General features: G+C 41.7%; 1 protein-coding gene and 1 long non-coding RNA gene across 3 annotated transcripts in view; one reads left to right on the forward strand and one right to left on the reverse strand.

Moving 5' to 3' along the window:
* The window catches only part of ASMTL (acetylserotonin O-methyltransferase-like), a 29,332-nt gene extending 16,994 nt beyond the window's left edge, over positions 1–12,338 (forward strand). Inside the window, exons 8-12 of one of the 2 annotated variants that reach the window (XM_009331277.1) lie at positions 1,166–1,350; positions 3,326–3,455; positions 4,583–4,726; positions 5,278–5,400; positions 12,010–12,338. In XM_009331277.1, coding sequence (XP_009329552.1) covers positions 1,166–1,350; positions 3,326–3,455; positions 4,583–4,726; positions 5,278–5,400; positions 12,010–12,224 — 797 coding nt within the window. In that variant the 3' untranslated portion in view covers positions 12,225–12,338. Of the gene's footprint in view, positions 1–1,165; positions 1,351–3,325; positions 3,456–4,582; positions 4,727–5,277; positions 5,401–7,087; positions 8,281–12,009 lie in introns of those variants that run through there. The other variant, XM_009331276.1, reaches the window with a different exon arrangement.
* LOC103923031 overlaps positions 1–14,087 on the reverse strand; it is a 32,146-nt gene extending 18,059 nt beyond the window's left edge. The window contains exons 1-2 of the long non-coding RNA XR_663915.1: positions 14,005–14,087; positions 1,223–1,319 (exon numbers count right to left, since the gene is read on the reverse strand). This is a non-coding gene — a long non-coding RNA (uncharacterized LOC103923031). The remainder of the gene's footprint in view (positions 1–1,222; positions 1,320–14,004) is intronic.
* Between the last annotated feature and the right edge of the window lie 558 nt (positions 14,088–14,645).

Consider the following 14,645-nt stretch of genomic DNA (forward strand, 5'->3'; position numbering starts at 1 on the left):
GCTGAGGGAGCTGGGGTTGTTTAGCCTGGAGAAAAGGAGGCTGAGGGGAGACCTCATTGCTCTCTACAACTCCCTGAAAGGAGGTTGTAGCGAGGTGGGTGTTGGTCTCTTCTCCCAAGTAACAAGCGATAGGATGAGAGGAAATGGCCTCAAGTTGCACTGGGGATGTTTGGATTGGATATTAGAAAAAATTCTTTACCGGAAGGGTTGTCAAGCATTGGAACAGGCTGCCCAGGAAAGTGGTTGAGTCCCCATCCCTGGGGATATTTAAAAGATGTGTAGATATGACGCTTAGGGACATGGTTTAGTGGTGGACTTGGCAGTGTTAGGTTAATGGTTGGACTTGATCTTAAGGGTCTTTTCCAACCTAAATGATTCTATGATTCTATCTAAATTAAGGACCAAATTCTATTCCTTGCTGCAGCAATGCAGAGTCACAGTCTTCAGCAGAGAATCAGGGTTTTAAAGAAGAGAGTTCTGGAACGTGTCCCTCTTCATGGACAACAGCTTAAATTTTAGTGCCCCTAACTGGAACAGTGCTTGAAAGGTGTATGTAGGTGAGGGAGTCAGTATTAGGATTAACTTTTTCAGTCTGCACTATGTAGTTATAAGTTTCCATGTGCATCATTTACATAGTAAGACTTGAAATGGTCAAGTGCCAAGAAAAGGAAATAAAGGAGGCTTTCAACTCTGTTAGAGGAGAAGACCAAGGAGAAAGCCCTAAAGGCAAAACATACTGGAGAAAGCTTGAATTTAATGGAAGGAGAAGCCATAATCTAAAGAAGAATGCAGTCAAGAATGAGGAACTTCTAATATTCTCCCTTGAATATCAGGTGTAGTAACTGAGGTACTCTGGTTTAAAAAAAAAAAAACCAAAAAAAAACCAAAAAACACCGCCAAATAAACCCCACAAAAATAAACAAGTGGTGCCTACCTATATCCTCCAGCATCTAAATTCTTTTTATAAGCAAAGTACCTGCTCCTTTAAGAATGAGAAGACCTTTAGAATTATTTCATAGAAATCTTTGCACAAAAAATAATATGATCCTAAGATCAGGATTTGCTAGCTGTTTAACAGCTACTCAGGAAAACATGCCTTCAGATATTAAATAACAGTTGTAAAGTACAGAAACAAAGCTGGTTACAATTGTTTTCTTCCCATAAGGTTACAGTAATACAGATTCAGCAAACACCTACCTGACCTCAGATGGTGAATACTCACTTCATGGCTATATTATCCACTCTAATGACCACCTTTGGCCCCTCTTCACAAACTTGGAGTCTGCTGTCAAAGAAGGCAGCAGGCAGAACCATCGAGCCTTTGGAAAGAAAGCAGAAGATTTATTTAAGGTAATATAACTCTTATTAGTATCAAAACTAGCTGTGAGGAGCCTAAAACTGATCTAGGGGCAAATGGAGACTGAGCTGTCTAAGAAAGTTGGTCAGTCTCAGAAATGGTAGAAACACAATGCCACTCACTAGACCCAGACTTCTGTTCCCTTCAACTTCAGGCTCTAAAGTGCTGGAGCAATCACAGAATATACAGGGAAATTCGAGTGCTGATGAAAATTCTCTGGCTAAAGTGTTGCCCATCCAGCTAACACACTCTCAGATCAACCTCTGGGCCTGTTTAATTTACATTTATGTGGCCTTTTTGTAACACCAGGTAGTATCTTATCACATACGCACTCCTTCCATACTGGATGCCAATCACTTGGTACTGATGTGTATCCAGTTCAATCTGTGCTGACAGTTTTCAAAGTTGCTTTGTGTTGATGCAGTGGAGAAGGGATCCAATCTCTTGTAGTTTTGTATATGCTTCAAGCTGGTATATATTGCTGATAAGAATTGTAATCCTTTCTTCCATCTGTTTCCATCTCTGTAGCATTCCTTTTCCAACGCTAGCCCAGGTGGATGTGTTCAGACTGGAGAAACACTTAGAGTTATAACTAGCCTGACTCGTCATTTATCCTGGTGAAGCAGGTTGGGGGGCATAAATATTTGTGCCTGTTTAAGGAGAGTGCTAGTAGAGTGAGCAGAATATGTCAGGGCTTCATCTCTGACAGCAGTGCTGGCTTAAAGTGTACTTCAGACTACATCCTGAGGTTCTTAATTTATACTTAACTTCTAGATGCTGATGAAGCCAGTCTCCTAAAGGAGATGTCTACATCTCTCGTATACAGTTGGTGGAAGGAAATAAGGGCTTTTGGAGACTTAACAAGGTCCTGTTAGCCTAATGTTAGTACCTAGATTACTGGTAGACAAGAACGTCCTTTAGGAATCCTTCAAAGGCTCTTTTAAAGGGAGTTTAGATACTTTGCTGTAGGATAGATACTGCAGTAGATGCTTAAATTTATGTGCAAGTTAAGTGTTTTAACGTAGGTGAACTGGATCTCATCCTTTGTTAAACATCTGGGTTACCAACTTGAGTTTGCTTGGGTGTTGCTTGTGACAGGAGTCACTACCAGTTCAGGCCTGGGCTCCATATGTATACAGGATAGTACGTCCAAGCAGAATATGTGGGCTGCCTATGGCACTACGCGTACCACAGCCTGGAGATACTTCCACTTCATGGTAGCTGTAAAGCCAGACATAACTGATGAAGTCTGTATGAAAGTGAGACATAAAGGGGATTCATGCTTATGTATCATTTCAAAGGTAAAGGCATGAGGTTCTGGTACTGAATGCTTGCATCTCACCTAATCAAAAAAAAACAGTATGAGCTTTAATGTTTCTGGTTTAAGTTACGGTCCAATCATCTAGTTATTTTCCCGTCATGGGACAGTAAATGCCAGAATTAAATGAAAGCAATTTGTGAGTATATCGAGAAGAAGGAGGAACACTTCAGGAGACTGAAGGAAAAAAATCGATCTGTCCTTTCAAACAGTTTCAAGTCTGGAGACATCTTGCTGTGGAGCAAATGTGTTAGTAAATGTATGTCAAAGGCACAGTATTTCTTTATTACTTTTCAGATTACCCCTTCTTCCTGCTATGCTGCCCCAGCTTCAGTGGGCAGAAGTGTTGAATTTAACAGCCCTTGGGACATTACCAAGACCAGGTTGAAACCAACCAAGGTACATCCTTTGGGACGTACTGCAAAAGATGTCTGTGTGATCAGAATTTTGGAGAGGATGCAAAAATCTGCTTATTGCTACGGTGAAACAGCAAAGGACTTGGATGAGCAACTAGCCAATGGCACTTTTAACTGATCTTTTAATTTTAGAATTCTAATGTTAATGGTGTGCACCTACTGCCTTGGTTGTACATAGTTTTAGTTAAGTAATGAAAATAAACTTCAATTACTGTGCTTTTTTTCCCTTTTTAGGACTATTATCACAGCCAGGAGGTGAAGCAACGTTTTATGGCTGCCATGCACAGCATTGCCCACCTGACAGCAAGAGATGTGGCTACAGCATTTGATCTTTCACAGTTCAAATCTGCTTGTGATTTAGGAGGTATTGTATATAATTGCACCTGTATACAAATTAAAGGGAAAAGCTTGATTTCAGTTCTATATTCTATTACTTAAAACATATGTATATTTTTTTACTAGAACGGCAGTAATATTATCTACTGTTATTTTTCTGGTATTGTTATGTCAGAATGAAAGGACTGAGTGTAGTTAACTGAAAGCAGGGTTACTTAAATGGTATTTGAACAGTTTGAAATAAGTGAATGTTTGTCACAATCAGTTACATACTGACACAGCTCAACACAGAAAACAAGATGGGTTGTGGCTCAGCTGATAGAATATTGGGCTGGGAGCTCCATTTTCAACTGTGCTGTTGCTGTCCTTCGGCATGTCCAGGATTTTCAAAAGTAATGAAGGATTTATTTCTGAGTCCTTCTGTATTGGGGTATCAAACTCGAAACACTGCACTGCTTGAACAAAAAGTTTTGATTCTTTTAGGATGGGTTTGTTTTGTGTGTTGTTTTAATTCTTAATATCCAAGATGACCACCAAAATGTTGAAGATCAATGATACACCTGAAGAAACTCTTGTTAGTGTCCTTTTTTGCCCTGTGCTTGCAGTTGCATAGAGGGAGTGTTATCACGAAAAAAAAACACTGGAGGAAGAACACTTTACGTAGTGCCTGGGGAGGTGGACAGCACGTCAGAGGAAATAACACAATACTGTTGTAACCTTTGCCACTTGTGCAGAGGCTCCAAGACTTTGCCATCCCTATCATTTACCATGCTGGAGAGTATTAGTCAAACTTCATATATCAGTGCTTTGTAAATGGTAAATAGTTCTAGTGCTCTTCATCCACAAATTACAAGTCCTTGCCCTTTCATTAATGCTCTTCTACCCCCAAAAAAACCCTGAGGTAGTGGTATCAAAGGTCATTTTAGCAATTCTATGACAGTTAGGGAGTCATGCCTGCATTCCCCAAGCTTTAAAGCATTGCTCTATCCACCAAGAAGTGCTATTGCCCATGTTAATTGTGGAGCTGTCTACCTCTAATTCTGATTTGATGTCTCTATTTTATATATTTTAATGTTATATACAGCCTTGTCTTTAAAAATGTCTGCAAATGCTGGGAGAAAAGAGTCGATTTTGACTTTTTTAAACTTTCAACAGGTTGCACTGGAGCTCTGGCTCATGAATTAGTACAAATATACCCAAATCTCGAGGTCACAGTATTTGACCTTCCAGAAGTCATTGCAAACACCTCTTACTTTCAGCCTTCAGGACAACACACAGCTTCGGTGACATTTGTATCAGGTAAATGTAACACATGATCTTTTGTCTTACTTCAGTTATCCTGGAGCACAGAGCAGGTTCTTTTGTTGCAGAAAACAGTGTGCTACCCTGCTCCAACCCCAAACGTGTCTTAGTACAAGGCAACGTAGGCTCACCCTTGCTAAATGGGGACATTGTATTCCTCAAGCCTGTGGGGATAAAAACAAACTGGCTATGGTTGGAGAATGTGGATAAATGAGGAAGTATGAATTAGTCATTTTTGAGTACCACTGGGAGTAGAGGCTGCATGCCCTTGTCTCAGGCTTTTTTAGGCAAGGTCAGCATGGTGGCTACAAAGGACTTCGATGTCTCCTTCCTTACTTTAGGCTTTCTCTCCATTTTTATATGTTACAAAATTCTTACCTGTGATCTCCTCTTCTTTTTAACTACGCTTTCCTTATATGCAAATCAGTGCATCCCTATACCTGGTCATTCTTGTTTCTTTAGCACTGCTGAAGCTCCTAGTTCCTCTGCAATATTTTAATTTCATTTTGTGGTTTCTACAGGAACGTACTAACTCTGCTTTCCAACAGGTGACTTCTTCAAGGATAATCTTCCAGAAGCAGACCTTTACATCCTTTCACGTGTTCTTCATGACTGGCCTGATGAAAAGATACATGTGCTGTTAAGCAAGATATCAGCTGTTTGCAAACCAGGTAGGTTTTTTCATCTTGTGGGCTTAAAGGTGCATGTTAATGCATAAATATAATGAGTAACCATAAGAAGTTCATATTAAAAAAGCATATTTTTCTCTCCAATCATAGTAGCCTTTGCTTGAATCTCTATGCTTGCATTATGGTAATACCTACTAAGAAAAAAAGGAAACAAAGCTGCTAATAAAACTATATAAAATAAGCCCTTACTATAGTTGCAGGCTTCACATACAACTACGTCATCTCCCCTATCTCTGCCATGCCCAGTCTTTCTTACTAAGCCCTGTATCATCAAATAACTAAGCATGTACTTATTTCTATACATACAAGTAGTCTAACTTAAGTTCCTTCAGGTTAATCAAGAAGCAGCAGTTTGTTTTGCTGTTCAAGAAGCAGCAGTTTGTTTTGCTATCGTTTTGCTATCTCAGTCATGCCCAGAATATGGTAAACTAGAGTTCAGCACTACTTTATGCACAGATTTCATGAGATATATGTAGCCTCTTCTGCTTTCTCCTACATTTGAATCATTAGAATATCTCAAGTGGGAAGGGACCCATAAGGATCACTGTGTCCAACTCCCTGCTCCTCCCAGGGCTACCTAAAACTAAACCATATGACTAAGAGCATCATCCAGATGCTTCTTGAACTCTGACAGGCTTGGTGCCATGACAACTTCCCTGGGCAGCCTGTTCCAGCGACTGACCACTCTCTCAGTGAAGAACCTTTTCTTAATGTCCAATCTGAACTTCCCCTGACGCAGCTTCATTCCATTTCCTCGTGTCCTACCGCTGGTCACCAGAGAGAGGAGGTCAGCACCTACCCTCTGCTGCCCCTCTTGAGGAAGCTGTAGACAGTGATGAGGTCTTCCCTCAGCCTGCTCTTCTCCAAGCTGAACAAACCGAGTGACCTCAGCTGCTCCTCATAAGTCTTGCCCTTGAGGCCTTTCAACCATCTTGGTTGCTGTCCTCTGGACACCCTCTAATAGTTCGATGTCCTTCTTATATTGAGATGCCCAAAACTGCACACAGTGTTCGAGGTGAGGCCGCACCAGTGCAGTGTAGGGTGGGACAATCACCTCCCTCAACTGGCTAGCTATACTGTGCTTGATGCATCCCAGGACACTGTTGGCCCTTTTGGCTGCCAGGGCACACTGTTGACTCATATTTGGACAGTATTAAAGATCAAAGGAGAAGACAAAAAGCAGAAAAGCCTGACTGCTAAGATCAACTGATTCCTTCATACAACAGGATTAACTGTAGCTGTGAAGTTTGTTTCACAGGAGAGCATTCAAAATTAGATTTAGGCTATAAAGCATAATCCTGTTTATAAATTATGAAAGAAAATTGTGGGTGACTGTCTTAATCTTCTTATGCAAAGACTGGGGTATGACAGATGCTTACAGGAGTTGCTTGGTTCAAATGGAAACAAAACTGAGTTCAAGAGCATAGTCAGGAAGTGGCCTGAACTTCATTGAAGTGGAGACAGTGCTCTAAACTCCTTCTTCCTTTTAACAATTAAATGGTTGCTTCCAGGAAGGGATTGCTGAAAGTAAAGTTCTGGTACTGATTTCCACTGAAGACCATTAAAATGCTAGTCTGAGGGACCTCTCTAACTGTCTCTGAACAAAACACTAAAAACTTGAAGCTAGAAATACTTTACTGAACCACTTTTGGTTGTTTTGGAAATGCAGGAAGTGCCTTGCTAGTGGCAGAAATTGTGCTTGACGAACAGAAGACACACCCTGCTAGAGCTGTACTACAGTCCCTCGGTATGACTGAAGGCAAGCAGAGAAGTGGCTCAGAATATAAACAGCTACTGGAGAAATACGGATTCATAAACGTACAAGTTAAGATCACAGGAAACTTATTAGATGCTGTTTTGTGCTTCAAGAAGAATCTGTCACCGTAGTGTGCCCAGAAGCAAACTGGGATGCTGAGTTTTTTACAACACTTGTGCAATATACCCATCATCAACCAGCACATATTGTCAGTTTAGGATCATTTTGACCCTTTATCTGAAGCATAGTGTTACAGGCCTTGAATAAAAGTTGGACTGCAGCTTCTGCAGGAGTGAGTTCTATGCATTTAAAAAGTGTCTGGGGCAGGCTGAAACTCCTATGTATTAAATACCTTCATGTTCAGTTCTTTTGGCTAGTTTGCAGACCGAATTAAACTTAAACTTGACATAGCTGTATAGCATTGCAAGTTAAAACTACAAGCTTTATGAGCCACACTAAAACCTTAGTTTTCTTGGACCTTAAAGAGAATTCTCCCTTAGCAGTGTATTCAGTGATTATTTTTTCATTTGATAAAAATGAGCAGTAAAAATGAGTACTGTACCATCTGCCTGAATTTGGGGATGCTAGTCCTCTTTTTCACTTTTCTGTGGGGCTTTACCCAAAAACATCTCAAGGGTACCCTTTTTTAAGGGTATCTGCATGCAAAAGTGAAAATAGGACAAAGTTCAAACATGTTCTTAGAGCAGCTATAATGTCACAGAGAAACTTTGGCAGCCTCTGACCTCCAGCCACAGTATGTACCCACACAGGCTGCAGTTGAAAGCTGTTCCTGTCGGTTCCCATCAGTTTTGGGTTTGTCTGAATACGGTTAAATGGCCATATACGCTTTCTGTCTCATTACTTGAGATAAGTTTTAGGATTTATGTATAAATTCTTTTATGAAAATTAAAAACAGAAGTTTCTTTATGTTCCAGTCTTTAACTGGAGAAGTACATACTGTATCCCATCTCCTCAAGTAATTTGTCACTTATGTCACCTCTCCTAGTGTTTATTTTTTCCTGATACTTCATTGATATTTATTTTTTCTATTTAAAGTGTACTTTGTAGTGGAAGCCTTCCTGGAGATTAAAGTTGCACTTTCAAACTAGCTTTCTTCTCGATCAGTTGTGAGTTTCTTGCCTGTCACGCTTCTACAGCAAAAATCCTAATAAGCCAGTGTGAAAGAGGCTGTGCCTATGCTGAATTACCAACCTCAGCAAATTAAAGAGTTGATGAGCGAGGTCAAGACTTGCGTCTGCCTGGTAGACTCTGTCTTATGTTACTTAATCAGAAGTTACTTTGCTCTTTGAGCACTGGGTAAAGCAAAAGTGCCACAGTGATTCAATTCATCATGAGAAATACGCTTACTACAGAGCACTTCAGCTGCACAAACTCAGGGAAATGTCAGACTTTTACCACATTGGGGTTTTTAATTCTTAGCAGAAGGTTTTTATGACTGGAAATTTGACTGATCTCTTCTGTACAGACATGTAAAGAGATAAGTCAAAATATTCAACAACAATTTAATGTTTCTTTTCCATATTGACGTGAAGCTTGCCATTATGCTTAACAGGTTTGTACTTTGGGACTCGTTCCAGCAATCAGATGTTTCTCATCTCATAGTTACTCATAAAGTTCATAATGCTGTTCTTTAAGCTGCTATAAACTGTTTGAGTCAGAATTTCAATCCTAAAGTTGGCACACCTGTAACTGCCACAGACTTTAAAACTGTGCCTCTAAGTACTATGTATCTGACTGTAAAATTTGAATAGAATGTGCTTGGCTACCACACAACCTCAGCGTACTCTGTGATTAAAGCACAACACTCTGTACACACTAAGCATTAGTTCCTTGGGCATGGTGTCTGAATGCACTGCAGCTTTGCACTCTCAGGACAATTAAGCATTGGAGCAGGTTGCCCGGAGAGGTTGTGGAATCTCTGTCCTTGGAGGTTTCAAGATCCGAGAACAAAGCCCTGAACAAGCTGAGCTGACTGTAGAGCTGCCCAGCTCCAAGCAGGAGGTTGGACTAGAGATCTCCTGTGGTCCATTTCAGCCTAAGCTCTTCTATAATCATTTGATGTAACCCACTCACCTGAGAAATGATAAACTCAACTTCTCTCATTAATGTCCAAATTGAGTTTTTCAGTTGCTCTGGAGAAAGCTGGTATCTTCTGCTGACTGGTAGAAAGGAGTGGATTTAATGGTGTTACACTGAAAAGAATTCCTAATCAATAGGCATAACTGAGGAAAATTTGGGCCTGTTCACTAATCAAGACATGAAGAATGAGCGGGCTAGGTTTTAAAATCCAAATGAACTTCTGCCAACAAAGCCTGTAGGTTTGGTGTTGCTCCTTGGGAAGTGACATTCAGCTGTGCCTTCTTGAGGATGCCTTTTACGCACACTCTGCCTTGGCAACAGTTTAGAGGAAATGTGATGCATGGAAAACAATTTTTTGAGGTGGGGAATTGTGGGGGTTAACAGAATGATAGATGAATAATAGAAACAAGAACTTAAGCACTTACTCACTGAACACTGAGGTAAGAATCCTTGAGGAAGATAGAAAGAGAAGTTTGTAAGGAAGAAGAGACAACTTGGTTCGCTGTCCTGGCTCAATCATTTTTATATCAATTCTTGACCTTGTTACAGCTGTTAACAGTACTTGTGCCTGGAACAGTAATGGGACAGAAGCGAAGGGTAGGACGTCATCCGAGCCACCCAGCACAAGAGCTTAGGAAGAGCTATTTAACGGCTAAACCCCTTTGTGTGAGCTCTCAGTTCAGTTCTGGTTGTGTTAGCTGACTCCTGGATAGTGGAAGTATTTAATGTGCGTTTTTATTTTGTTTTTAAAAAAAGTTTTTGGAGGGCTGGCACTTTACTTCCCCCTCCCCCCCAATCTTTTGACTGGAAATTATGTGCTTGCTAAACAATGATAATCTGGATTAAATGACTTTCTAATTTAGAAAAGGCTGTTATGACTATTAATTTTTATCTCCTATAAAACTATGGCCAACATTTCTTCATCAAAGTATGCTTCCTGAAAAGGTTGAAAGGTAGCTCTGTTTCAGTCCCTCTCATGAAGAAATTTCAATTACACTAGCAAATCTTCATTAACTGTAGAGAATTTTTTTTTCTTTTTCCCTGCATTAACTTAATTTACTGTGTCTAAATTTTGAAGGTGTTCTTCCCACATTGGTTGTGCTTTCTGGGTATGTTTTTCCAGATTACCCTGCTGTTATCTGGATGTCCCAAATAACTTTCCATGGCAAATTATGATGACCATTCTATTTGTGTCCTCCTTTCAAAGTGTACAAAATTTGGACACTGTCTTCCAAAGCTGTAATATAATGGTGACTTAGAAATGATAGTCTTGCATTACTCTACCTAGCAACGTTTGCTGTGTAACCAGGAACAGCGATTCCCAGGTCTCTGAGTTGAAGGCAAGGGAGAATCACATGGGAAGGGGGTGTGTAGAATAGAAACCACTGAATCATAACAAATGGGCTTCATCACCCTAACTTTAGATACCTAAATATTAGGCATTCAAATCATCTAGTCACCTTGAGCTCTCCAATCAGTAGAAAAACAGGCATTTTCAGAGGATGATTTGTCTCACCTATCTGTGAAAGGAAATTTCCTGCTTTTCGTAAGAGAAGTGATTATACATTTCATAGTGGATAGAGCATATTTAAGACGGCTAGCTGAAATACAGCTATCTAATCTATGGATGACTGAATTAGGGCAGAAGAGTCCCACTGGACAGATAAAGTAGGTTCAGGCTCACCTCAGACATGCTTGGCTAATCCTTTTTCTTTGTGAAGCAAACCTGTGTCATTGGTTCATCACAGGGTAGGTGGCTTGAACTTGCATTTAGTAAGGTAGCTGATGATATGGGGAAGAAACACGGAATTTATTAATAAGCTGTCAGAAGGGCTTTCATGACTCCTGATAGTTAACACCGAGATCTCAGCCAGCAATTTTATCCGCAGATCTTAGTCTCTTCTCTAAGAAACTGCAGTATTATGTTTAATTTACTTTTTATCAGTTGTTAAATGTCTGAGGTGTATGGGTAGGAATGGCTCAGAGGAGATTGTCTTAAGGGTCAGAAAGATATGAATGTTATGCAGCACTTAGTAGTACTAAAATCACTGTAAAATGCTGCTATTTTGATCCGAGTTGGTGGCCTCCTCCCCCCCACTGTGCCAAGAGAAACCACCACATAAGATGCAAGGCCAAAAGACAATGAGTAAAACAATGCTCGTTTTGCCAGTGGCTCTCTCTTGTCTTCCCTTTCCCCTCACGGGTCTGAAGATGGAGGAGGAGGCTGTGTGTAAACAGGATCATTTAAGTTCTGCTTGCATCCCTAGGTCAGTCCCACCACAAAGACCTCAGTTCCTACAGAAATTATGTACAACATCGACTTCTTTTCTGCTTCTGTAATGCTCGCCATCCACCGTTTTGTCTGCTTGGCACCGTTTCAATATGAGTGTGAAGCAGCAATATACCCCAAAGAGATGTAACTACTATTCCTGTCTTACTGTTTTCCATAACCTTTATGCCAAGTCTACAGAAGTCATCCCCTCTTCCCCTGAAAACAGAGACGTGACTTGACTTGTGAGTGTTTGATCCCTCCATAGTGTGGAAGGGAATTTCCTGGGGTTTGAGAGAGGGGTGGATTATACGTTTAATAGTGGATTAGTCATTTAATGGCAGAGCAAAGCCATAATGATAAATGAAATCACCTGTGTCTTGTTTGCACCCTTATGTATGGTAGCAGAAATTCTCTTGCCTGATAATGGATTAGTACTGTTGGCATGCATTTGTTTTTAAATTAGGCTGTGGGATTTTGCTGGCTGAAACGGTATTGGATGATGAGAAGAAGAACAGGAGCACAGCCCTGCTGCAGTCTTTGAACATGCTTGTGCAGACAGAGGGAAAGGAGAGAAGTGGCTCTGAATATCGAGGCTTACTGGAACAACATGGATTCACAAATGTCAAAATCAGATTGACAGGAAATCTGTTAGATGTCGTTCTCTGCATGAAGACCTAGGGAAAAATGGATATAGTAGTAAAATCTGGATGTCTCTAGTCATGTTTGATGTTTTGTAATTATGCAAATAAGTTCTCAGTTTCCCGTCAATATTATGAACAGGAAATGCTAATGTCAGCTTTCTGAAGTTACTTTTAAAAAGGGGGAGAGACTGATTGCATTTATTTTGAACTTGAGTAAAATGATGCCAGAAGATTCTGGCATCATTTGATGGCAGTGATACTGTGGCTGCACAACGCTTGTGGTACCCTCAGAAACAAGTCTCCCATCACAAATGGTATCAACAGCCCTACGGCAGTATTCATGTTGCTGAGAAATCACAATTTCATCATACTTGGTGCAATTAGAGTAGTTTTTAGACCAGCACACATTGCTTTGCCCCTGTTTCAGGAGGTTAATGCAGGTATCATTTCCATACTTCATCACCATCCATTTTAATATCATTTTACATTACACTCTCTACTGTAAATAAAGAAACATTGTCTAATGAAGTCTGGAAACTGCTACGGCAATGGCGTAGTCAGGATTGGAAACAGAAGAACTGGAGCAGCAGCTTCTCAAGAGGGTCAAGACAGACTCCTCTGCCTTCTGTGAGTTCACTGGAAAAGGCAGTTGTATAAAAGCACAAGTTTCATCTGTGATTATAATTGGAGATGAAATGTGGGGGCACCACATTTGGTGCAAGAACATCCTCCTCCTCCTTTTTAGCCCTACTTAATTTGTGAGCTCCTACGAAAGTGGATAGCGGAATATGAGATTAGGTAAAGAACAGAAAAGAAAAAAAAAAGTGCAGAAACAGAAGGAAAAGCGTGGTGCTAAAGAGAAAAGGATTTCCCCCAGTCAGATGCATCTGAGCTCCCAAGGTGAACGGGACAGGACGACTATTGGCTGAACAGTTTCGTATCACAAAAGTTAAGTTCGTTTTACCTTCATTTTTCAAACTGACAACGCTTCAGAGTCCCTGCGTATGAAGTTCTTTTTTAATCAACAGAAGACTTTGTGGGGAAAAAAAATCCCAGCCTTGCACGCATTGTGTTCTGCTATGAGAGTATTAATATTCAGTTATGAGCTTTTTTAAAAGAAAGATGCCGCGCTAAGCTCTGTGTGCCTGCCTGAGCAGATGCACCACAGCCTTTCATTGATTACATCCAAAATACGGTCCTGTAACGCTGTACGTGCCTAACCCTGTGTGGGCACAGGAGTCACTTCACTGGATCTGTATTACGATTTAGAATATAAAATAGCACACAATTTACTTCCTGTCTTCTGATATGCAAAAAAAAAGGTATAGTGACGTATAGTACATGGTCTGTCATACCACAGCAGAGAGAAGGGCTATGCCGGGCACATCCTGTGCTCACAACACGCCCTCGGAGCAGGAGGCTCTCATTTTGAAATCCTGCAAAGTAGATACATGTGTAAGCAGTGGTTTCAGACACCTCAGCTACTGCAACTTTGTGGTTCACCAGTCATCTATTTAAAAAAAAAAGTTTGGCTTTGTTTACTTTTGTAGGAAACATCCATTAAAAGTGAAAGCAATTACAAAAGGTGCGCGTAAAGTAATGCCCTCCAGCTAGAACAATTTCAAGACTTACTTTCAGAACGAATAGGTCTAATTTCAGACAGAAGTTTGGCCATTAGGTGTAAAATCTCACTTTCGGCATGCAATAAAATTAGCAGAGATGACTGACGGGGACCAGGCCTGTGTTTGTAGGGGCAGAGGCCCTGCCATGAGTGCCTGCTCGGGCAACCTGCGGAAGGGCTTTCCACAGCGTCTAACCTTGAGCGCCCAAACAAGAAGCCGGGACCACGCTTCCCCGTCGTCCCTCTAGGAAACCACCGTTAAGTTCTTTGGCGTGACATTGTCTCTTTGGCATGTCACTGTCTCGGATCACTTCAGTGGCCGACAGTAAAGCCCGTGTAAGGGCAGAGTGACGCTTGGCACCGCAGTGGTGAGGAGGAGCAGGTGGGAAGAGAACCTGGAAACAAGGAGATGCCTTCGATCAGCATTACCCTGAGGGCGGCGAGCACAGAGCAAAACCTGCTGGCCCCCAGCCAGCGCCCCGGACGCCCTGCGCCCGGCCGGGGCCGGGGGCGGGGAGCCGCGCCTCCGTCCGACGCCGGCCTCCGACGGTTACCACCGGGTGAGCCTCCCAGTGGCCTTGGTTGTCGCGCTTGTTGACCGACCGTACGGGCTCGCAAACCCGTACCCCAAATCCGGTGCGCCGCCCGCCTGGCGCCCTGCTTGGTGCCCGGCCCCGTGGGGCACACCGTTTCCGCGAGATGGGACCCGTTGGGTTGTACGCGTTCCTGCCTGCTCTACCGCGAGCGGCGCAAAGCGACTGCGGTAAACGCTTCAGGAGGCGACTGTTGCGGAAAAAAATCGCGTGAGCGACGGTGACCTTCACGCTGTGCGGCGGC

Source organism: Pygoscelis adeliae, unplaced genomic scaffold, assembly GCF_000699105.1.
Source record: "Pygoscelis adeliae isolate BGI_AS28 unplaced genomic scaffold, ASM69910v1 Scaffold149, whole genome shotgun sequence".
In the NCBI taxonomy this organism is placed as follows: Eukaryota; Metazoa; Chordata; class Aves; order Sphenisciformes; family Spheniscidae; genus Pygoscelis; species Pygoscelis adeliae.